General features: G+C 54.9%; 1 protein-coding gene across 2 annotated transcripts in view; it reads right to left on the bottom strand.

Annotated features, from left to right (window-relative positions):
• The window catches only part of AK1 (adenylate kinase 1), a 126,025-nt gene that overhangs the window by 92,171 nt on the left and 8,577 nt on the right, over nt 1-25,277 (bottom strand). For both annotated transcript variants that reach the window (XM_078646666.1, XM_078646668.1), the window contains exon 2: nt 8,754-8,793. In XM_078646666.1, coding sequence (XP_078502792.1) covers nt 8,754-8,793 — 40 coding nt within the window. The remainder of the gene's footprint in view (nt 1-8,753; nt 8,794-25,277) is intronic.

Here is a 25,277-nt window from a genome sequence, read left to right on the forward strand (position 1 = left end):
CCCCTGTGGGTCTCCCTGGTGTCTGTAGTAGACGTGCGCCCCCTGTGGGTCTCCCTGTGTCTGCAGTAGACGTGCGCCCCCTGTGGGTCTCCCTGTGTCTGCAGTAGACGTGCGCCCCCTGTGGGTCTCTGTGTCTACAGTAGACGTGCGCCCCCTGTGGGTCTCCCTGTGTCTGCAGTAGACGTGCGCCCCCTGTGGGTCTCCCTGTGTCTGCAGTAGACGTGCGCCCCCTGTGGGTCTCCCTGTGTCTGTAGTAGACGTGCGCCCCCTGTGGGTCTCCTGGTGTCTGCAGTAGACGTGCGCCCCCTGTGGCTCTCTCTGGTGTCTGCAGTAGACGTGCGCCCCCTGTGGGTCTCCCTGTGTCTGCAGTAGACGTGCGCCCCCTGTGGGTCTCCCTGTGTCTACAGTAGACGTGCGCCCCCTGTGGGTCTCCCTAGTGTCTGCAGTAGACGTGCGCCCCCTGTGGGTCTCCCGGTGTCTGCAGTAGACGTGCGCCCCCTGTGGGTCTCCCTGGTGTCTGTAGTAGACGTGCGCCCCCTGTGGGTCTCCCTGTGTCTGTAGTAGACGTGCGCCCCCTGTGGGTCTCCTGGTGTCTGCAGTAGACGTGCGCCCCCTGTGGGTCACCCTGTGTCCGCAGTAGACGTGCGCCCCCTGTGGGTCTCCCTGGTGTCTGCAGTAGACGTGCGCCCCCTGTGGGTCTCCCTGTGTCTGCAGTAGACGTGCGCCCCCTACTTCTTGACGGAGAGGTGGACCCAGGGGTGGTCAGTCAGACATCTTCTGCCTCCCCCGGGGGTCGCCTTTCTAACACTTCCCCTTGCATCTCTAATGAGATGCAAAGGGGGCGTTCCAGAGAAAAATAATAGGAGAAATGTTGTTAAGCGACATTTCTCCTATTATCAAGGATTTTGCTAACCCTGTTAGTGATAAAAAAAAAAAGCAGCGCTAACCGCGGTTAGCGCTGCTTTTTTTACACCTGGTATTTTCCTGACTTAGCCATGATATCCTATGGAAGGTGGATCTCATGGCTAAGTTTGTGAGCCCCTATCATCAAGCTCACGACAAACTTTGAGAGATTATCATTGGTTTTCCAGCGATACTCTCTCATTTGGCAGTTAGCGCGAGGATTTGTATCACTTCTGAGATAAACCTTGCTAATAGCTCTCAGGGTCTCTTCAGGTTACGGGCAATGAGTTCGTCTTGGGGTCGGCCGTGACAGCGTCAGCAGGGCTTTCCAGTCCAGGATACAACTGCCGTCCTACTCCGGGGCTGGCCCAGATATAGGACTGGAGTCCTTTGATGTCCGGACCCTCGAGCCTGGGGGCCAGAGGGGCCGGGAAGATGGTGTCCAGACACCCAGCAGGGGGGTGGAGCCAGCACCCAGGGATGCCGGGGGGCGATCGATACCAGGCGTCCGGGGACGGTTGGAGGGCCATCGAAACTCCCCTCCCTCCGGGATCTGTCGAGTGGCCACTCGACCACCTGGGTAGATCTTGGCGCCTCGATGTCGGGGCTTCGCTGGGGCCTGGGCCGGGGCCGAGGCCACGTGTTCATGACGTGGTGGTCCCAAGATGGAGTCGGGCGAGGCCTCGTGCTCAGGACGTGATGGGCCCATGATGGAGTCAGGCCAGTGTGGTGGCCCGTGGTGGTAACCGGACTGGTAGTGTTGGTGCGTGCAGGATCAGGCGGAAGGGGCCGCCCGGGGCTCCGTGGAGGGCCGATGTCGTCCGGGGCCCGCCACGCGGGAGGGGTAGGACCACGCCACGAGGCCGGGTCTAACACGCGTCCCCCCCAGCTGAAGGCAGGGGAGAGTCACCCATCTTCTTGGGGATTCTCCTCGCCGAGGCGGCAGAATCGGGACAGGCCGTCAGCATTGGCATGGTCGTTGCCGGGGCGATGCTCCACAGTGAAGTCCATCCCTTGGAGGGAGATTGACCATCGCAACAGTTTTGGGTTTTCTCCCCGCATCTGCATCAACCACCGTAGAGGCCGGTGGTCGGTCTGGACCCGGAAGTGGGTGCCGAAGAGGTAGGGCCGGAGCTTCTTTAGGGCCCACACGACGGCGAAGGCTTCCCTCTCGATAGTGCTCCATTGCTGTTCTCTGGCCAGCAGCCGCCGGCTGATGAAGGCAACGGGGAGGTCGGCCCCTTCAGGGTTCACTTGGGAGAGGACCGCCCCAATGCCGTGCTCCGAGGCGTCGGTTTGGACCACAAACTCCCGGCTGTAGTCGGGGGCTTGGAGCACCGGGGCGGTGCACATAGCGGTCTTTAGGGTGTCGAAGGCTACCTGGCACTCGGGTGTCCAGTGCACCCTTTGTGGTAGTCTCTTTGAGGTCAGTTCTGTGAGGGGCCCCACAATGCTCCCATAGTTTTTGATGAAGCGCCGATAGTATCCAGTGAGCCCCAGGAAGGCTCGGACGGCGGTCTGGGTGACCGGGGGCTCCCAGGCCTGGACAGCGTCAATCTTTGGCTGGAGGGGAGCCACCTGGCCGCTCCCTACTTGGTGTCCCAGATACGTCACGGACCCTTGTCCTATCTGGCACTTGCTGGCCTTTATGGTCAGTCCGGCCCGACGGAGGGCCATCAGGACCTCCCGGAGGTGGTTCAGGTGCGCATCCCAGTGGAGGCTGTACACCGCAATGTCGTCTAGGTAGGCGGCGCTGAACTCTTCTAGCCCAGCCAGCACTCTATTCACTAGTCTCTGGAAGGTGGCCGGGGCGTTTTTCATGCCGAAGGGCATCACATTGAAATGGTGCTCCAGGTGTGAGGCCGATCTGCCAATACCCGGCCGTGAGATCGAAGATGCTGAGATACTTCGCAGCCCCCAGGCGATCGATCAGTTCATCCGCCCGGGGGATGGGATGGGCGTCGGTCCTGGTGACGGCATTCAGCCCCCGGTAGTCAACACAGAACCGGAGCTCCGGGGGCGCGCCGGGTGTGGCGGCTTTAGGGACCAGGACAACTGGGCTGGCCAATGGACTGTCGGAGGGTTCGACTACCCCAGCGCTAGCATCTTGGCCACCTCGGACTGGATGCAGGCCCGCACTCGGTCGGGCACTCGGAAAGCTCGGTGTCTTATAGGCGGGCTGTCTCCGGTGTCTACATCGTGGACACACCACCGGGTGACTCCAGGGGAGAGGGAAAACAGTTCTGCAAACTGCTCCAGCAGCTGCCGGCAGTCATGGTGCTGTTCGGGGGTAAGGGTGGAGGAGAGCATAACCCCTTCAATGGAGCCGTCCTTCTCAGTGGTGCTCATGAGATCTGGCAAAGGTTCGGAGTCGTCTTCAGCTCCGTCCTCGGTCGCTAACAGCAGACTTAGTTCAGTGCGGGCAAAGTGCGGCTTGAGCCAGTTAGCGTGTAGAACCCGGAGGGGGTTCCTGGGGGACTCCAGGTCCACCAAGTAAGTGACGGGGCTCTTGCGCTCCACCACCTTGAAGGGCCCCGTCCATTGGTCCTGGAGGGCGCAAGGTTCAACCGGGGACATGACCCAGACCTGCTGGCCCGGCTCGAATTCGATGGACGAGGTGTTCCGGTCATACCAGCGTTTCATCTCCTCCTGACTAGCCTCCAGGTTGGCTTCGGCCAGTTCCCGGAACTTCCGAGTTTGGTTGCGGAGGGTCAGGAGGTACTGGTAGACATCTGGTGGAGCACCTCGGACAGCCGTCTCCCAGCCTTCTTTGACCAGGCTGAGGGGGCCTCGGACCGGGTGCCCATACAATAGTTCGAAGGGGCTGAACCCCAGGGACTTCTGGGGTACTTCGCGATATGCAAACAGGAGGCAAGGCAGCAGAACATCCCATTTGCGTCGTAGTGGCTCCTCTAGGCCCTTGATCATTCCCTTCAGGGTTCGGTTAAACCGCTCCACAAGTCCATTCCCTTGGGGGTGATACGGGGTGGTGAACTTATATGTGACCCCGCACTGTTGCCACAGGGATCGCATATACTTGGAGATAAAGTTTGTGCCCCGATCACTCACGACTTCTCGGGGGAAGCCGACTCTGGAGAAGATCCCCATTAGGGCTCGGCCTACTACTGGGGCCGTGATGGTTCGGAGGGGGGTGGCTTCCGGATAGCGGGTGGCATGGTCCACCAGAACGAGGATGAAGCGGTGCCCTTGAGAGGTGCGGGGGTCCAGGGGCCCCACGATGTCTATCCCCACTCGCTCGAAGGGGGTGGTGACCACGGGGAAAGGCTGGAGCGGGGCTTTGACTTTCCCCCCGCTCTTCCCGCTGGCTTGACAGGTCGGGCAGGTTCTGCAGTGATTATGCACATCGTTGCGCATTTTCGGCCAGTAGAAATGAGTCACCAGGCGGCTGTAAGTTTTGTCCTGCCCCAGGTGCCCGGCGAGGGGCACATCATGTGCTAAGTTCAAGAGGAAGTCTCTAAATCGGAGGGGAACGACCAGCACCCGGCTGGCCCCTAGTTCGGCAATCTTCTGCTCACTGTAGAGAAGGTCGTTGTCCCAATAGACCCAGTGAGACCCCGCCGGGTCTCCAGCGGCTTGAGTGGCGGCTTGTCGTCGAAGTCCCTCGAGGGAGGGACAGGTGCTCTGTTCTTGTCGGAATTGTTCGCGTGTGGGGCCACCTTCTTGGCGCCACTGAGCTAGTTCTGGAAGGTGGCCGAGCTCGGTGATTTCTTCATGGCTGGGCCCCTGGGGGCCGGGTTCAGGGTCGGCGTACTCGGGGACGGCGGGCGGTGGAGGTGCGGGCCACTCCGGCTCCTCGATCGGGTCTTCCTCCGTTGGGGTGGAGGCCCGGGCGGACATGGAGCGGGTGGTCGCACAGACCCACTCGGGAAGGCCTAGAATCCCCAGATGCTCTCTCCTCTCTACGCCGGCCCAGAGGGAACTTTCCAGGTCGTTCCCGAGGAGGCAGTCCACGGGGGAATCGTCTCGGACAGTCACTTTCAGCATGCCCGACACCCCTTCCCACTCGAAGGAGATGCGGGCCATCTGGCACAAACTCTCAGAGTTGTCCGCCGACCGTACTGGGCACAAGACGTTGGGAAGAATTTGTTCGGAGGTCACCAAGTGGCAGCGGACCGCCGTCACGCTGGCTCCAGTGTCCCGGAGGGCTTCGGCCCGGCGTCCATTGATGGTGACCCATTGGCGGTATTTCTGGGTGTTACCTGGGATCGGGTCTCGGGGGATCATGTCTCGATCACCCAGGCATGCTAAGATCATGGCGGCGGGCTCCCACTCGGCCTGCTCGGTGTCGTCGCCCTCTTCTTCACCTCCCTCTGCACTCAGGGCGGCGGCCGCGATCTGGCGGCTCGAGGGACCGGTGGTGCCGGGTCGCTGGTTCATCGGGCAGAGAGGGTCGTTCGCATAGTGGCCCTGTCTCTGGCATCTGTGGCACGTAACATTCGGGCGGGGCCCGGGTCTGGCGGGGGGCCCCCCCTCCAACCCAGGGATGGTGACGGGGAGGTAGGGGATGACCCCGTGGGGGTGTCTCGGCCCCTGCTCTGGCCTCCTCCGCCGCCTCGTGGTCGGTGGTTCCCCGGGGATCCCCGGCCGTAGTCTCCCATCGGACTCCAGGGAACTCGGGTGCTCACCCATCTATCCGCCTCGACAGCGAGTTTTCGTGGCTCTGTCAATTTGCTGTCGAGGAGGTGCTGCCGGAGTTCGATGAAGCAGTTATTGGAAAGATGTTCCCACAGGATGAGGTCGACCAACTGCTGGTAGGTGGTGACCTGGCAGCCTCTGATCCACCCTTCGAAGGCTCTGCTGTAAAAGTTCACGTACTCCACCCAAGTGGTACCGGGGATTTTTTTACAGTCTCGGAATCGCTGCCGGTACATTTCGGGGGTGAGTCCGTAGCGAGTGAGGAGGGCGGTCTTCATGTGTTCGTACGAGGTCATCTCGGCGTCGGGGAGCTCTAGCAGGGCGTCTCTCCCCTCGTTGATGAACTTTCCCCATAAGCCGGTGCCCCAGTCTTTGAGGGGTACTCGATGGGCGGTCATGGCGACCTCGTAGGCTTTGAACCACTGTTGGATGTCGTCGTTCTTATAGTATTCTTTGATGACCTCCTTGGGTATGTGCACCTTCGTGTCCACCGGCGGGGGTGAGGTCTTGCCCCCGGCGGTGCTGGTTTCGTTGGTCTTGGCCTTTATTTCCAGTTCTTTGAGGCCGCGCTCATGCTCGAGCACGAGTTTCTTTTCTTCGAGGTCTCGTTGTCTTCGCCTTTCCTCTAGGTCTCCCTCCAGCCGTAGTTGCTCGAGGGCTAATTTCCTTTCTGCCAGCTGTATCTCTCCTTCTTGTCGGAGTCTGGTGAGCTCCAACTCGTGGAGCCGGTTCCTCTCTCGCTCTCGGGCGTCTCCGTGGGGGAGGCACGTATCGAGGATTGCGGGTCTTTCCCCCGCTGGGTTCGCGTCGGTCTCCGGACGTCCGTTCGGGCCCGGGTTGTCTTCATTCTGGGGTGGCGCGTTATCGGCGTCCGCCCAGGCTTGCAGGGCTGTTTTAAAGTCCTCTTTGGTGTTGAGGCCCGTGGTAGCGATGCCTAGGTCCTTGCAGAATTGTTTTAATTCCTTGTGGCTGTAATCTTCCATCTTTTCTTTCTGGAATTCCGCAGTCGGTCTGGTTTCCTGAGTAGTCATGGTCGCGGTGTGTTTTTCTCGGTAGTGAGTGAATTACTCTCTGTATGATCTGCGTCGGCTCGGATCCCGTCGCTTGCCACCAATGTTAGAAAGGCGACCCCGGGGGAGGCAGAAGATGTCTGACTGACCACCCCTGGGTCCACGTCTCCGTCAAGAAGTAGCCGAGCGTTACTGAGAGGCCTCCTGGGTGAGGGCCCTCTCCTAGGATCATACAGCAGAGTAACCACAACACTACAAATGGACGCCACACCAGAGGTCGAGTTCGTAAGCTTTATCAGGAAATAAAGGTTGCTGGATCTCAGCTATATGTACAAGTAGACCGAGGGGTCTGTAAAGTCTCGTAAAAGGGGGGTTAGGGTAGCGGGACAGTCTCAGTTGGGGTGTAGGACGGGATACCCTGCGCACAGCTCTCAATCCTCGAGCCGGGGGTTCCGAGGGGTCGAGCCGCGGCAGCGCCAGCAGGCTTTCAAGATGGTTCGGCAAAGGTGGGCCGCGGCAGCGCCAGCAGGCTCTCAAGATGGTTCGGCAAAGGTGGGCCGCGGCAGCGCCAGCAGGCTCTCAAGATGGTTCGGCAAAGGTGGGCCGCGGCAGCGCCAGCAGGCTCTCAAGATGGTTCGGCAAAGGTGGGCCGCGGCAGCGCCAGCAGGCTCTCAAGATGGTTCGGCAAAGGTGGGCCGCGGCAGCGCTAGCAGGCTCTCAAGATGGTTCGGCAAAGGTGGGCCGCGGCAGCGCCAGCAGGCTCTCAGGGTCTCTTCAGGTTACGGGCAATGAGTTCGTCTTGGGGTCGGCCGTGACAGCATCAGCAGGGCTTTCCAGTCCAGGATACAACTGCCGTCCTACTCCGGGGCTGGCCCAGATATAGGACTGGAGTCCTTTGATGTCCGGACCCTCGCGCCTGGGGACCAGAGGGGCCGGGAAGATGGTGTCCAGACACCCAGCAGGGGGGTGGAGCCAGCACCCAGGGATGCCGGGGGCGATCGATACCAGGCGTCCGGGGACGGTTGGAGGGCCATCGAAACTCCCCTCCCTCCGGGATCTGTCGAGTGGCCACTCGACCACCTGGGTAGATCTTGGCGCCTCGATGTCGGGGCTTCGCTGGGGCCGGGGCCGAGGCCACGTGTTCGTGACGTGGTGGTCCCAAGATGGAGTCGGGCGAGGCCTCGTGCTCAGGACGTGATGGGCCCATGATGGAGTCAGGCCAGTGTGGTGGCCTGTGGTGGTAACCGGACCGGTAGTGTTGGTGCGTGCAGGATCGGGCGGAAGGGGCCACCCGGGGCTCCGTGGAGGGCCTATGTCGTCCGGGGCCCGCCACGCGGGAGGGGTAGGACCACGCCACGAGGCCGGGTCTAACACGAAGCGTAGAGAAAAAGGGTGCTAACATGCAAATTTGCGTGTTAGCACCCTGGTGCTGATAGGGAGATAATTCTATCTCCGCTTTCTTGGCTTTTAAAGCCAAAAAAGCGGAGATAAATCCCTTGATAATATGCCCATAGTTACTTGTTGTTTTATTGAAGGGAAGTAATGGTGAAGTTTCTGTTATATTATTTGGGATGAGACCGTAGAATTCCACATAGTGGTGCTCTGTCAACTACGCCCACCCTTATTTACAACTCACTGAGCTGCGTGAGCTGCTCTTGAACTCGCATACACAGGAGACAGCTGAAAACACAGGCTCTCTCAAGGATTGCCTCGTGAACAAGAAACAAGGGGGCATATTATCAACACCGGCGATAAAATTATCGCTGCTTTTATCGGCAGAAAACTGCTGCAAAAGCGGCTTTAGCGGCAGTTTTCTGCCGATAAAAGCAGCGATAATTTTATCGCCTGTGTTGATAATATGCCCCAAAGAGTTCTCATTCATGGAGGAATGCAAGCAGCCAGTCAGAGACGTGGTAAACAGGCTGTGCTCCACAGGAGGGACAAGGACCACCTGGAGAGCCTAAAACAAACAGAGCCAGCCAATAGAATGCAAGCAAATGTGAGTTACAAAACAGGAAGCCAATGGCAAGCGAAGGGCGGAATGCGTTCCCAGGGAAGCTGTCAGCATGGCCCCGCGGCACGGGCTGGCAGGCCCCCACCCAATGAAGATCGGATCTTTTTTGAGGGGGAGGGGGTGTGGCCTCAGAAGTGTGTGTGACACAAAAAAGTAAAGGAGAATCTCACCTGCCATGTTGTCCAGATGTGCTGACGGCCCTTCTTCTGTCTGCAAGAAAACAAGGCTGATTAAGGTCCTGTTCTCTGGACTTATACAGCGCCCACTCACCACATGTGGCTTCTAGGCGCTTCAGACACAAATCTCGGCCACTCACGTCTCAGCTTTGTGACTCTAGTAGTGAGTTCACCCACTGGCTCTCCTCGGGGTCCGCCCCCTGACCCAAAGGGCTGCAGTCCCGACCCCCAGAGACCCCGGCCTCGCATCCCTTGTCCACCTTCACTTAAGACCCCCAGCACGTGCCTTTTCTCTCAGGCCCCGCCCTACACAGTGCTGTCCCAGACAGCCTTTCAATTATAGTGAAACACAGACACCTTTCACCTATAGTGAAACACGGACACCTTTCACCTATAGTGAAACATGGACACCTTTCACCTATAGTGAAACACGGACGCCTTTCACCCATAGTGAAACACGGACACCTTTCACCTATAGTGAAACACGGACACCTTTCACCCATAGTGAAACACGGACACCTTTCACCTATAGTGAAACACGGACACATTTCACCCATAGTGAAACACGGACACCTTTCACCTATAGTGAAACACGGACACCTTTCACCCATAGTGAAACACGGACACCTTTCACCCATAGTGAAACACGGACACCTTTCACCTATAGTGAAACACGGACACCTTTCACCCATAGTGAAACACGGACACCTTTCACCCATAGTGAAACACACACACCTTTCACCTATAGTGAAACACGGACACCTTTCACCTATAGTGAAACACGGACACCTTTCACCCATAGTGAAACACACACACTTTTCACCTATAGTGAAACACGGACACCTTTCACCTATAGTGAAACACGGACACCTTTCACCCATAGTGAAACACGGACACCTTTCACCCATAGTGAAACACGGACACCTTTCACCCATAGTGAAACACGGACACCTTTCACCCATAGTGAAACACGGACACCTTTCACCTATAGTGAAACACCGACACCTTTCACCCATAGTGAAACACGGACACCTTTCACCTATAGTGAAACACGGACACCTTTCACCCATAGTGAAACACGGACACCTTTCACCTATAGTGAAACACGGACACCTTTCACCCATAGTGAAACACGGACACCTTTCACCCATAGTGAAACACGGACACCTTTCACCTATAGTGAAACACGGACACCTTTCACCCATAGTGAAACACACACACCTTTCACCTATAGTGAAACACGGACACCTTTCACTCATAGTGAAACACTGACACCTTTCACCTATAGTGAAACACGGACACCTTTCACCCATAGTGAAACACGGACACCTTTCACTCATAGTGAAACACGGACACCTTTCACCTATAGTGAAACACGGACACCTTTCACCCATAGTGAAACACGGACACCTTTCACCTATAGTGAAACACGGACACCTTTCACCCATAGTGAAACACGGACACCTTTCACCTATAGTGAAACACGGACACCTTTCACCCATAGTGAAACACGGACACCTTTCACCCATAGTGAAACACACACACCTTTCACCTATAGTGAAACACGGACACCTTTCACCTATAGTGAAACACGGACACCTTTCACCCATAGTGAAACACGGACACCTTTCACCCATAGTGAAACACAGACACCTTTCACCCATAGTGAAACACGGACACCTTTCACCCATAGTGAAACACGGACACCTTTCACCCATAGTGAAACACACACAACTTTCACCTATAGTGAAACACGGACACCTTTCACCTATAGTGAAACACGGACACCTTTTACCCATAGTGAAACACAGACACCTTTCACCCATAGTGAAACACGGACACCTTTCACCCATAGTGAAACACGGACACCTTTCACCCATAGTGAAACACGGACACCTTTCACCTATAGTGAAACACGGACACCTTTCACCCATAGGGAAACACGGACACCTTTCACCCATAGTGAAACACGGACACCTTTCACCCATAGTGAAACACACACACCTTTCACCTATAGTGAAACACGGACACCTTTCACCCATAGTGAAACACGGACACCTTTCACCTATAGTGAAACACACACACCTTTCTCCTATAGTGAAACACGGACACCTTTCACCCATACTGAAACACGGACACCTTTCACCCATAGTGAAACACGGACACCTTTCACCTATAGTGAAACACGGACACCTTTCACCCATAGTAAAACACGGACACCTTTCACCCCTAGTGAAACATGGACACCTTTCACCTATAGTGAAACACGGACACCTTTCACCCATAGTGAAACACGGACACCTTTCACCCCTAGTGAAACATGGACACCTTTCACCTATAGTGAAACACGGACACCTTTCACCCATAGTGAAACACGGACACCTTTCACCCATATTGAAACACGGACACCTTTCACCCATAGTGAAACACGGACACCTTTCACCCATAGTGAAACACGGACACCTTTCACCCATAGTGAAACACGGACACCTTTCAGCCATAGTGAAACACGGACACCTTTCACCTATAGTGAAACACACACACCTTTCACCCATAGTGAAACACGGACACCTTTCACCCATAGTGAAACACGGACACCTTTCACCCATAGTGAAACACGGACACCTTTCACCCATAGTGAAACACGGACACCTTTCACCCATATTGAAACACGGACACCTTTCAACTATAGTGAAACACACACACCGTTCACCTATAGTGAAACACGGACACCTTTCACCTATAGTGAAACACTGACACCTTTAACCTATAGTGAAACACGGACACCTTTCACCCATAGTGAAACACGGACACCTTTCAGCCATAGTCACACACAGACACCTTTCACCTATAGTGAAACACACACACCTTTCACCTATAGTGAAACACGGACACCTTTCACCCATAGTGAAACACGGACACTTTCACCCATAGTGAAACACGGACAACTTTCACCCATAGTGAAACACGGACACCTTTCAGCCATAGTGAAACACGGACACCTTTCACCTATAGTGAAACACACACACCTTTCACCTATAGTGAAACACGGACACCTTTCACCCATAGTGAAACACGGACACCTTTCACCCATAGTGAAACACGGACACCTTTCACCCATAGTGAAACACGGACACCTTTCACCCATATTGAAACACTGACCCTTTCACCTATAGTGAACACACACACCTTTCACCTATAGTGAAACATGGACACCTTTCACCCATAGTGAAACACGGACACCTTTCATCCATAGTGAAACACGGACACCTTTAACCTATAGTGAAACACGGACACCTTTCACCCATAGTGAAACACGGACACCTTTCACCTATAGTGAAACACAGACACCTTTCACCCATAGTGAAACACGGACACCTTTCACCCATAGTGAAACAAGAACACCTTTCCCCTATATTGAAACATGGACACCTTTCGCCTATGGTGAAACACACACACCTTTTACCTATAGTGAAACAAGGCCAATTTACACCTGTAGTGATACACCGACACATTTTCCCTGTAGTGAAATGGACACATTTTTCCTATAGTGAAACAAGTTACATTTTGCTATAGCGACACGAGGCCGCATCACAAGTCAACCTTTGCCTTTAGCGACACATGGGAGTCGTTCACATAAGGAAGTACAAGGCACCGTTCCCATACAGAGGAATGACGTCACAGCGCCTCGAGGGTGACATGACGCTTCCACTGCCCTAAGACCACAGCTTGTAGTGACTATAGGACACGGGCCCCTAGCCATCGAAGACAAACACGTGGCCTATGGGGGTATCTGAAGGGGAGGTCCGATGCCCCCCATGGCTTAGGACTGCCCATAGAGCTCACAACCCTGGGGCCCTGTCCTACCTCCTGTGGAGTCTGTCTTACACTGTGAGACCCCCGGGCCCTGCCTGTCTCACAATCTCCCTCCCCAAAGAGTCTATCCCCCTCCAGCCCCTCTCCCTGCCATCTTTGGGGTCTACTCACTGCTCACTCTGCACTCACAATGCATGTGCGCTGTTCACCCTGACCTCACATTGTAGTCACGCGAACACACTACTCGCCCGCACTCATGTGACTCTTCACTCACCCTGAACACATGTGACACTTCACTCGCCTGCACTCATGCGACACTTCACTCACCTGCACTCATGTGACACTTCACTCACCTGCACTCATGTGACACTTCACTCGCCTGCACTCATGCGACACTTCACTCACCTGCACTCATGTGATACTTCACTCACCTGCACTCATGCGACACTTTCACTCAACCTGCACTCATGTGATGCTTCACTCACCTGCACTCATGCGACACTTCACTCACCTGCACTGATGTGACACTTCACTCACCTGCACTCATGTGATGCTTTCACTCACCTGCACTCATGTGACACTTCACTCACCTGCACTCATGTGACACTTCACTCACCTGCACTCATGTGACACTTCACTCACCTGCACTCATGTGACACTTCACTCACCTCCACTCATGTGATGCTTCACTCACCTGCACTCATGTGACACTTCACTCACCTGCACTCATGTGACACTTCACTCGCCTGCACTCATGCGACACTTCACTCACCTGCACTCATGTGATACTTCACTCACCTGCACTCATGCGACACTTCACTCACCTGCACTGATGTGACACTTCACTCACCTCCACTCATGTGATGCTTCACTCACCTCCACTCATGTGATGCTTCACTCACCTGCACTCATGTGACACTTCACTCGCCTGCACTCATGCGACACTTCACTCGCCTCCACTCATGTGATGCTTCACTCACCTGCACTCATGTGACACTTCACTCGCCTGCACTCATGTGACACTTCACTCGCCTCCACTCATGTGATGCTTCACTCACCTGCACTCATGTGACACTTCACTCACCTGCACTCATGTGACACTTCACTCGCGTGCACTCATGCGACACTTCACTCGCCTGCACTCATGTGACACTTCACTCGCCTGCACTCATGTGACACTTCACTCGCCTGCACTCATGTGATGCTTCACTCACCTGCACTCATGTGACACTTCACTCACCTGCACTCATGTGACACTTCACTCGCCTGCACTCATGCGACACTTCACTCGCCTGCACTCATGTGATACTTCACTCCCCTGTCCCCCTCACTGCTCAATCTGCAATAAACTCAAAAAAGCCCATCACTGACATGCATTCATTCATCCCACTTTGCACTTACATCCGCACCCAAATTCATATGGTCACCTCACTCACCCTGCAGTCACTCCTCTTACCCTACTCTCACACAGTCTCATTGCTCACCGTGCACTCACATGGGCACTCCTGCCATCCACACAGGCAGGGGTTAATGTGCCTGCTGCAAAGTAAGTGGACCATGCAGGTCACAGAACTGAGTGAGTAAACTATGAGCAGCGCTTAAAAAAATTAACTGTTTGTCAGAAGGTGCTATAGAGAGGAGGGGCATCGTTGGTGAGTGGTAGTGAGGGAATCCATGGAGGCGGAGGAAATGGGGGCGGGCCCCAAAAAAAGACTGTTGCACTGTGTGCGACCAGAGCCCTGGCTGGGAGTGTGAGTCCCCCCACAGCCCCCCCCCGAAGTGAGGGTCCACTCGCGCCCCTGCTCACCATCATTGCGTCCACTCTCACCATACACCCCCCCCAGTGGGGTTTACTGCCCCTGCCACCACCACGGCCTTATGCCCCTGAGCACCCCCCCCCCCCCGGGGGCCACAGATGACAGTGGTCTGTGGGATTAATAACAATTCAGGTGACGAATGTGTTCACTTTCTGCACAGTACCTACGGTAAATAGGTCAGTGCAGAAGAAAGGGTGGTTGACCAGCCAGCACGCAACCCTTGCTGCAGCTGAAGCAAGCTGTCAAGTACACCTAGGGACAGGTCAACCGTTACCAACCTGGGATCAGCCTATAAAGAAACAAATAAAACAGAAGGAAGATGGAGTTACAGGAAGGCGCCTGGGACCAACTGACCAAGGCAGTAGAGGTATCTAACAAGCTGGAGAATGCACCGCTAAATCTAAGGTCAACTTAGGCATTAGGAACATTTTCTCTTTTTCTGTCCTGCATATAATGATTATCAGAAAAAATGGATCATCGCTGTGTGTCGCATGTTATCTTGCATTCCCCCCTCTGATGCATTAGGATATTTACGTCTGATAATACCAGGTGGCTTGTATTTGCACTAACTAGTATCTTTGTATGCGTGGCGGAAATGTATGAAGTTTTTATTGACTTAATTTTAGTATATGTATAAGAGTATTTATTGCAATGAACTGTTATTACTTCTTAACTGTTTCTGTTCTCATTTGGAACATGATGTTCTTATCAAATTTTACTTCATTGTTGTTGATATTATGGTGGTTTTTATTCCTGTAAAATGATCAATTTCTTCTTGATCCAAAAAAAATTGCTTGCTTGTAGCAACAACATATAAGGATATTTGTTAATTTAAATATCATGAAATCCCAAAGAGAGAAATGAAACACCCTTATATGAGGAAGATAGCCTCTGACCGCAAGCGTACAAGTGGGCAGTCAATGGCCTTTACCTTTCATGCTTTCCTTGTGGACACTGAGGCTTTCAACAATACCTAACAAAGGTCACGGGGTCATGGCACTGGTTTGTACTCACTAGAATCAGAACTGGGCGTTGTTCACCACCTGGTGGCATCCCAGGTATTAAAAAATACCCTACTGCCCCCTGTGCATGTGACGCGTCACTACACTGAGCACTGTGCACTTTCCCTCATCTGTGATTTATTTCTGCACCTTCGTATTGCCTTCTCAAACCATTTTTTTAAAATATGGCACTTTATCTGTAAATGCTGTTATGCTATTAAATAAATAAAATAAAATAAATAAATGAGTCTGCTCTTTTTACTACATGAGACGGATATCTTTTTTTTTACTGCAGTATATATCTTAAAATCAATTACTGCCAGAAAGAGTGTGATATTATTTGTACCCTGATTGTTGCCATACCTTGTAAAGTACTGTGAATGTTTCTAACCTTGCCTCTGCTTTTATGATTGTTTTTAATAATCGAATAAAGCTCACTGAACCGAACCGAACTGACAGAGCTCTTCATTGCCTGCAGCTCTGTAGCGTTGAGGCGCCTCGAAGGGGTCGGGGCGCTTTAGAGCAGCACCGGTGACGTCACTCAAGGTCAGAGCTGTGGGCTCATTTCTGTTTTAAGGTCTTAAACGGTGATCCCCCCCCCCCCCCCCCCCCACCCGGCCCCCATGAGGCTTCGGGTCAACGGCTCCCCCCCTCCTCACCCTCAAACACCCCCCCACACCGCACCCCCCCCCCCCAACTGGCAAACAGAAAAGTTCTGGAAGCAGAAACTAAATAGTTTGTAAAAAGTAGGTCATTCTCCCCCCCCCCCCCCCCCTCCCCAGTGTGACCTCTGACCTTAGAGTTGGCTGGGGCTCCTCACTCAGCAGAGCTCGGTCTATTTATAACCGGAGGGACAGCTGGGGGGGGGGGGGGGGGGGGGGGGGGTCTCAAGGAGTATTCAGAGCCCTGGGCGAGGCCAAGAAGCCTGGGACCCCCCCTCTCTCTCCCCCCCACCACGTGTTCTGGAGGAGGGGGGGCTGGAGTATTCAGAGCTTAAAATTAATTCTCGCCCTCTCTTTTTCTCTTTTACCTGAAGGAAGGCCCTTCCATTATACACATCTCTACCCCCCATGACTATGGAGGTGCCTTCTCAGTGCGTTCTTGTGGTTGGAGCGTTTGCCATTTATTGCGGTATTTTACCTCGACTTGTACTTTTACACTTTTTGTAACCTGCACACTTGTCACTTTTTCCTCCTGTAATGCACCGTTTGCTCCTCTTGTATTTTGTTGGTTCACTATTGTCACTTTTGCCTCTTGTAATGTAACTTTTGCTTTTGTATTTTGTTCAACTGTAATGTTCTCTTGTATCAGTTGTGTTCCTACTGTGAAACCGCTGACACCTTCGGGTAAAGTCCGCGCTATATAAAAACGCATAAATAAAAAAAAATTAAAAAAATAAGAGCCCTGGGAGGGGCCAAGGAGCCTGGGGACCCCCCCCCCCTGTTCTGGAGGGGAGGGGGGGGGCGGCGCCTCCACTAGTCCTGGCATAATTTACAGCAAATCTTGGATTTTGCGACTCTTAAGAGATATTCGCCAAATGACTCCACTTGGCGTAATTATGCGAAATTCGCTGTAAAACGTTACCACAAAGGCGTGGTGGCAGCAGAGCCCCCCGCTCAGGGGCTGTCACCGGGACATGCGTCACTCAACAAGACACATCATAGAATGACACGCACGGAACGTGCGCAACTGCGCGTAATTTTTTTGACATTTCGCGTAATTGCGCACACAGCTCGTTCCATGCGTGCTGCGCACGCCTCGCATTCCCCTTCCATTGATTTACGCGTTTTTACAGCGCGTGCATTCCCCAGAGGCGCGCAGCGCCATGAAACCAGCAGAGCAGCACTCGAGGCGCTCCAATGACGTCACAGAAAGATCTGGGACATTCACTACGCATCGGAGGAGGGGGCGGGGCAGTAGCGCCTCGAGGCCTGTCCTGCGCAGCGCTTCTTACACCCGGCAGCAAGGAACCCACCCCCAGGGGTGCGAGACCGACCCCAAAATAGCCCTCGCCCTGGGAGGAGGGGGTGTAGGTCAGATGTCCCCCCTCCCCCCGTGCCCTGGGCCTTATAAGGTCGGACTTCCAAGTGCCCTCCGCACCCACCGACACCAGCTGCCCATCGATCAATCTATCAGCACTGGGGGGGAGGGCGGCACCCCTGGGCAGAGGGCTGCAGAGTGAGTGAGGGAAGGACGCCGGAGTGATGACTGTGAGTGAGGGAAGGACGCCGGAGTGATGACACTGAGTGAGGGAAGGACACCGGAGTGATGACACTGAGTGAGGGAAGGACGCCGGAGTGATGACTGTGAGTGAGGGAAGGACGCCGGAGTGATGACACTGAGTGAGGGAAAGACGCCGGAGTGATGACACTGAGTGAGGGAAGGACGCCGGAGTGATGACTGTGAGTGAGGGAAGGACGCCGGAGTGATGACACTGAGTGAGGGAAAGACGCCGGAGTGATGACACTGAGTGAGGGAAGGACGCCGGAGTGATGACTGTGAGTGAGGGAAGGACGCCAGAGTGATGACTGTGAGTGAGGGAAGGACGCCAGAGTGATGACACTGAGTGAGGGAAGGACGCCGGAGTGATGACACTGAGTGAGGGAAGGACGCCGGAGTGATGACTGTGAGTGAGGGAAGGACGCCAGAGTGATGACACTGAGTGAGGGAAGGACGCCGGAGTGATGACACTGAGTGAGGGAAGGACGCCGGAGTGATGACTGTGAGTGAGGGAAGGACGCCAGAGTGATGACACTGAGTGAGGGAAGGACGCCGGAGTGATGACACTGAGTGAGGGAGGGAGGCAGGAGTGATGACACTGAGTGAGGGAAGGACACCGGAGTGATGACACTGAGTGAGGGAAGGACGCCGGAGTGATGACACTGAGTGAGGGATGGATGCCGGAGTGATGACACTGAGTGAGGGGAGGATGCCGGAGTGATGACAGTGAGTGAGGGAAGGACGCCGGAGTGATGACACTGAGTGAGGGAAGGACGCCAGAGTGATGACTGTGAGTGAGGGAAGGACGCCGGAGTGATGACACTGAGTGAGGGAAGGACGCCGGAGTGATGACACTGAGTGAGGGAGGGAGGCAGGAGTGATGACACTGAGTGAGGGAAGGACACCGGAGTGATGACACTGAGTGAGGGAAGGACGCCGGAGTGATGACACTGAGTGAGGGAAGGACGCCAGAGTGATGACTGTGAGTGAGGGAAGGACGCCGGAGTGATGACACTGAGTGAAGGAAGGACGCCGGAGTGATGACTGTGAGTGAGGGAAGGACGCCGGAGTGATGTCTGTGAGTGAGGGAAGGACGCCGGAGTGATGACTGTGAGTGAGGGAAGGACGCCGGAGTGATGACACTGAGTGAGGGAAGAACGCCAGAGTGATGACACTGAGTGAGGGAAGGACGCCGGAGTGAAGACACTGAGTGAGGGAAGGACGCCGGAGTGATGACACTGAGTGAGGGAAGGATGCCGGAGTGATGTCTGTGAGTGAGGGAAGGACGCCGGAGTGATGACACCGAGTAAGGGAAGGACACGGAGTGATGACTGTGACTGAGGGAAGGATGCCGGAGTGATGCCACTGAGTGAGGGAAGGACGCCGGAGTGATGACTGTGAGTGAGGGAAGGATGCCGGAGTGATGACACTAAGTGAGGGATGGACGCCGGAGTGATGACACTGAGTGAGGGAAGGACGCCGAAGTGATGACTGTGAGTGAGGGAAGGATGCCGAAGTGATGACACTGACTGAGGGAAGGACGCCGGAGAGATGACTGTGAGTGAGGGAAGGACGCCAGAGTGATGACTGTGATTGAGGGAATGTAGGAGAGTAGGGTCTGCTATCCTATGGTCACCCCAAATTTTTGCTTTTTGCTTCACTGGTTTTCGACAACTGAGGCTGTGGGCCTGCTGATCAGACCCCCAGCCTGCTGTTCTCTCACTAAATTACTAATACATGTGCTATAGGCACATACCACAATTGGAAATGGACTCCTTGTCAGCCCCTGTATAATGCACTATAGGTGCCCAGGGCATAGGGGCCACCAAGGCCTACCAGGGGCTGCAGCATATCTTTTGCCACCCCTGGCTGGTTCTTAAATTGACACAACTGGCTGATCACTCAGCTGGGGTAAGGTGGTGTAATCACCCCTTACTTAGATATAGTATACCTATATCTAAACCTATATCTGGACACATATAAACCTGTGAGCCACTCCTATGGAAGGCCTCATCAATCCTGGAGGCAGAGTGCGTGGTTTCATGTGAGATGGAGCTCTAGCATGAGCTGAGCCTGTCTGCAGCTGTCGGGAACAACTCCCTAAGCTGTTTCAGGATAATGCCATACCATATACTCTTAAGTGCCTTATAATCCTCGCGGTTATATAGCAACTTTGGTTTGGCTTTATCAAAACATGTCGTGTAAGGTGTCATACGATTTGGAATACTATCCCCTCGCCAGTTCTGGCGACGGGGATAGCATTCCACCCCTCTAGAGGGGTAAGACATGTTACTTTACTTAAATGCGGTTAATTTCTAAAAGGACCTTAGATCCACAAAATGGATGCCTCTGCCACAGACAAGAGTCTGGACCCCTGCAGCTGACCGAAACTCAGCCAAATGGGGCCTGGACAAAGGGTTTCCTGTCGCAGGGGGGTGTCACCACCCTCCAGACAGGAGATAGTGGATTGTAGCAGGGAGGTTTGAAAGAAACCAGACACTGCCTGGGGCGCACAAGGCTGCCCCTTGCATAATCCGGCCAAACCGGTTCTGGGGCACTCCAGCCCTCGTGCCAGGGCGGCCTGGATCAAAGGAAGGGGGTGTATCCACCCACTTCCTGGGTCCCACCTGTTGGAAATGGGATCCCCGGCTGGCCAGGGCTTTCGCCAAAGTCAGCCAGAGACCACCACACCCAAGTCAGGGCAAGGGAGTTACACGCCAAGATAACCCCTACTCACCCTCTAGGTAACGTGGCGCGAGCAGCAAGGCTAAACTTGGAGGCGATGTAGGTTAAGTATTTGCGCACGCACCCCAGCAACAACAACCAAAGGCCCACCACAAAGGAAACTCCACACAAGGTTATATAAAAATAGCCTTTGTATTACACCAAAACACATTAGATAAAACACACACTTTACAATGTGCCAGAGGCACGGGCAGAATTTACAAGGGGATATTTACAAGACAGGGCCACCTGGACCACTGTCAGGAATCAGAAGTAGCACTTTCAGAAATAGTACTTAGTACATAGAATATAGCACAAAATAGCACACAACCAGTAATCACTGGTAACCAGGATCTCACTAGCACCACCTGTACTAGGGAGAAAACAACCACCTATGTATTACAATACCTGTAGGGGTGTAAGAGGAAAACACATGATGCAATGCATAACATTCATTCAGAGGTGCAAAAACAATAACAATTGCGCCAAACTCACGTAAGTCACCACCTGTGACTGTCCCTAGGCCCTCTGGCCTTGTTGGGGCTAGGACGCCCTGTGTCCAAAGTGTCAGGGTCCTAAACGTAGCAGTTACCCACAAAGTGCTGGGCAACTGGCGCAACAATGTTTGAGCCTGCCAGGGCTCAAGAACAACAGTGGGGCCAATGGGGGAGCCTCTCTGGGCTCTTAAACAACAATGGGGGCTCAAGAGCCTCTCTGGGCTCTTCAAAACGACTTTGGCGCCTGGAGCCTCTCTCCAGGCCCTAAGAAATAAATGTGGCCCTCCAGAGCCTCACTGGGCTCTACACACGAAATGCTGCCTTGGTGGAGCCCCTCACGGGGGACTCAACTTTGCAAATGCCCCCTGAGCCTCTGGGGCTTGTGAAGCAGAAATGCCCAACTGGCCACTTCGTCAGAGTCCCGCTCGGGCACTCAGGTACAAACAATGCCCAGGGAGCCTTTCACTAGGCTCCACACCGCGAGCACGGGAGCGCGCTACTGGGGAGGGGGCGCGGACACTGTGTCCCGGTGCCCCTCTCTCCCTCTCTGTGGCCACACTCACCGGCTGTTGGCTCTCTCTGGACTCCTGCTGCAGGGGCTCTGTGAGGCAGCCGGGACGTCCTCTCTGCTGCGGGCTCCTCCTACTGCCTCCTGGCGGCACTCTGGGGCTCTCCCTCGGTCGGAGCTTGGCTCTCCTTCTTGCCGGGCCGCGGGCGGGGCTCTCTCACCCTCGAGAGCCTCGCCGAGGACAAGACGCTGGCAGTCTCCTTCTGGCTCTCCCCGGGGCTCTCCCTTCACATGGGAGCCCCGGCAGTCAGCTTCCGGCTTCCTCCTCTGGTGCAGGAGCGCGGGGTGGGCTCCCGTCAGCTTCCTGTTGTCCCGCTCGTCCCGCCCCCGGCCTGCCTGACTTCCGGCCGGGCGGCGGCGGCGATATGGACGCAGCAAAATGCGGCAAGGAGCGGGGCAATGCCGGGTGGGCACCGGCTGTGAAGATAACGCGCTCCCAAGCGCTAGCCCACCATAAAGCGCTTCCAAGCGCTAGGGGCGAACAAATACAGCGCTTCAGGCGCTAGGTGCCCAACAAAGCGCTCCCTCAGCTCTAAATGCAAAATAAAGCGCTCTTAGCGCTAGGAGGGAAAAGGAAAGCGCTATCAATCCAATTCAGCACCCCCAGGCGCTATAGGACAACAAAGTCCAGCAAAGGTCCTTCAGCAAGGCAGGGGGGGGGCAAGGCTGGGCCCAGAGCCAGCACACTGGGTCTCCAGGCAGGGAGACACTCCAAGTGGCGGTCCTCTGGCCCAGCAGCAGCAGCAGCCCCCTCAGGATCCTGGAAGAGAACAACATCTGTGGGGACACAGCCCCATTTTTATACAGTGCATTCCTTTGTTCAAGGGTGTAGAGTGGGGGCGGAACCAGTCGCAGCTGGTTCTTGAGTACCCTGTTTACCTCAACCACCCTCTCTATTCACTGGCAGGGCTTGGGTCATTAGACACACCACAGGGGGGCGGAGCCAGCATTGTGTGGGGAAAACCCAGCCCATCCAGGACACAGGTACACTCCTCCCACACATCACTCATGCTAATCTCCCACTCACCACCGGGCAGACCCATCCAGACTTCCTGGAGCCTGGCATGCCAGCCAGCTCCAGCCAATCACACGCCAGCACCCTCACAGCACACGTACAGCCATGTCTAGAAATGGCGCTTCGCTACTAGACACATACATGCTGCATACACCGTTGCGCAGCATTCACTCACACGAGTTCACACATACCAGACTCAAGCCTGTACACCCCACGCATCAGGAACTACCAGGGACACATACATTCCCCATGCATTCCTATGGGCGGGCAGGCCTAGCTCAGCACATGCACTCAGAGTGCGCACGCACTTTCCACTGGGACACAGTGAAAGTGCGCAGAATCCAAAAATCACCATCTCCAGGTCACCATTTCAAGCAAAAAGTCTAGGGGTGAACCTGCCCTAAGGGCCAGAGTCCAACATAACCCCCTTCCAGCCAAAACGCAGGGGAGACCAATCACCACCGTGATGGACTTCCCTGCTTGGGGCGATAGAACACGGACGCGGGCCCGCAACTGCAGGGACACCCTCCTGTTCTATGCCACGGTGAACCCATGGGATTCCTTCTCAACACACTGTCTGGACCAACTGGGCTACCCCACTGGTACTCCCAAGTTGTCCGCGGCCAGGACCAGGCCCTGGGCCACCCAGGTGCCACGGGTCCATGCCAATTCGCAGAGCGGGGGGTAGTAACCCCTGGCACATAGGAGCCATTTTCCACTCTTCCTGTCTGCAAGACAGGACTAGACTGCCACTGGTACTCCAGCCGAGGGCCTACAACCTCAGGCGGACCAGGAGTCTCGGGGAAGGCTCTCCTCCCCCTACCTCTTCTCCTAGGGTTCCTCCTCCCTCTGCGAGGGGTACCCCTAGAACGCCATTCCAACCCAGGACTTATCCACTCAGGTTGCACCGGGGTCAGAGGTGGGCTCTCCCACCCTCTGCACCCCCTTCCAGAGGTCTGCCCTCTCCCACCTGGAGAAGTTCCTCTGGAAGAAGAACCGGTCAGGACACTGGTTACAGTCGTCCTACCCTTCAGGTCAGGCTGATCCTGAACCTGGCCTCCCAACCTCTGGTCTAGAACCTTCGGTGGAACAATTGCCTGGCACTCCAGGACTTCTGGGGATTCACTCGCAATCCCCCTGAGGCTAACAAATGTCACATCTGTTGCGTGACTGTCTGTCTGGCGCAGATCTCCCGCCCTCTGTCCACCTGACAGTGCGTGACGATCCCCCAGACCAGAAGTGGTGTCACCATGGTCACTACACGGGAACCTAGCCCAACTGGGTAGTCCCTGACCCACTGGTCCTTCCACTGGGGAACTCCCCCAATCACTCCTCACTCTGGACTCCTGTACCCTCCCTACCGGAGCGGTACTGCCAGACTCTAGAACCACAGGAGCTCTGGTTACAGACACTCCAGGTCCTCTACTCACTAGGAGATCCTCCTCAAGTGGACTAACAGGACAGCCTAGGTCCCCAACCTGGTGTTCCCTCAAGAAACCATCCAAGTCCTGAGGCAGGGCTTCGGGCGTCTGGGGAACCTTGGTCTCCCCCTCACTCCTGCTCCACTGAGCCAGGCAGTGAGCCCCTACACCCTCCTCGCTATCCTGGGACCTAGCTGGGCTACACTGAGCCTCCTCCACCACGCTGGGCTGGAAGATCCCTGAACCACTACTTTTGGAGTCACTCACCAATGACTCTAGAGAACCTCTGGCCCTTTCCCAGCGGTCGGCTTCCCTTGCCAGTAACTCTGTATCAGTAAATCCAACTTGCAACAGGTGTTGGCGCAACTCTGGCGAACAACCACTGAGCACCTGCTCTTTGACTATAAGATCAAACAAGACTTCAAAATCAGAGTCAGTGTGAACCTCTACCCAAGCCCACAGTGCTCCACAACATTCATCCTCAAACTTCTCCCACGACTGGTGAGGCAGCTTCCTACTGCCCCTGAATTTCAACCTATACTCCTCCTCTTGGGAAACAGGTACCAGACTGGGGGAACTGGGACTGGGATTTCCTACACTGGAATCTAAATAGCTGCCACCACTGGACCCAACCCTCCCTGGGGGATCCAGAAACTCAACACTGCGCGCAGGGGATAGTCTACCCTCCAGAGCTACTTCGCCTCTGGTGGAGGCCCTCTCAGCCTCCTCTATCCTTTCCTGCGCTAAGACCCTCTCGGTCTCTAGCTGTTGCTTTCTAATGCCCAGCTGTGCCATAGCCTGGGCATGCTCCAACCTGAGCCTCTCTAAAGCCAGCTGGTGCTCCCTTTCTCTCCTCCTATCTTCCAGCTCCTCTGGGGACAGGGAAAGGGATGAGGCGCTGCCTCCTATGCTGGACCCAGCAAGGGACTCCCTATCTATGGGGTCCTCACTATCTGCTGGCGTCCCTGTGCTATCATTTTCTTCCTCCTCTTCTGAATCTTCAGGGCTCCCCACAGACCCACCACCCTCCTGGTGTGAAGCCCGGGCCCTTTCCTCACTGCGCTCAAGGTCCCACTGACACTTTTGCCATAGGATCAGGCTGCTCCTAAGTTCGGACTGAGTGTCTAACTCATCCACCCCTATGTCTCTCTCTTCACAGAACCTTACCAACTCTCCCATACTGTATCTAAACAGAACACAGAAATCAAAAGCAGGCTCCATTCTGGCGGACGTTCTAAAAGAAGAGATCACACAGGGAACCTAGGGGTCTGAGCTAACACAGGAGTACACAATTCACAAGGTATCAGCAAGCTCTCTACCCCAGAGAACTCACACTCATTTGCCTAGTGCCACACACCATTCATCCACACACAACCCCCCCCTCGGACTAGTAAGGCAGTTTCTACCACCCCTGACTTCTCAACCTGACCACAAGTGAC

This window comes from Lissotriton helveticus, chromosome 5_2 (assembly GCF_964261635.1).
Source record: "Lissotriton helveticus chromosome 5_2, aLisHel1.1, whole genome shotgun sequence".
Lineage (NCBI taxonomy): Eukaryota > Metazoa > Chordata > Amphibia > Caudata > Salamandridae > Lissotriton > Lissotriton helveticus.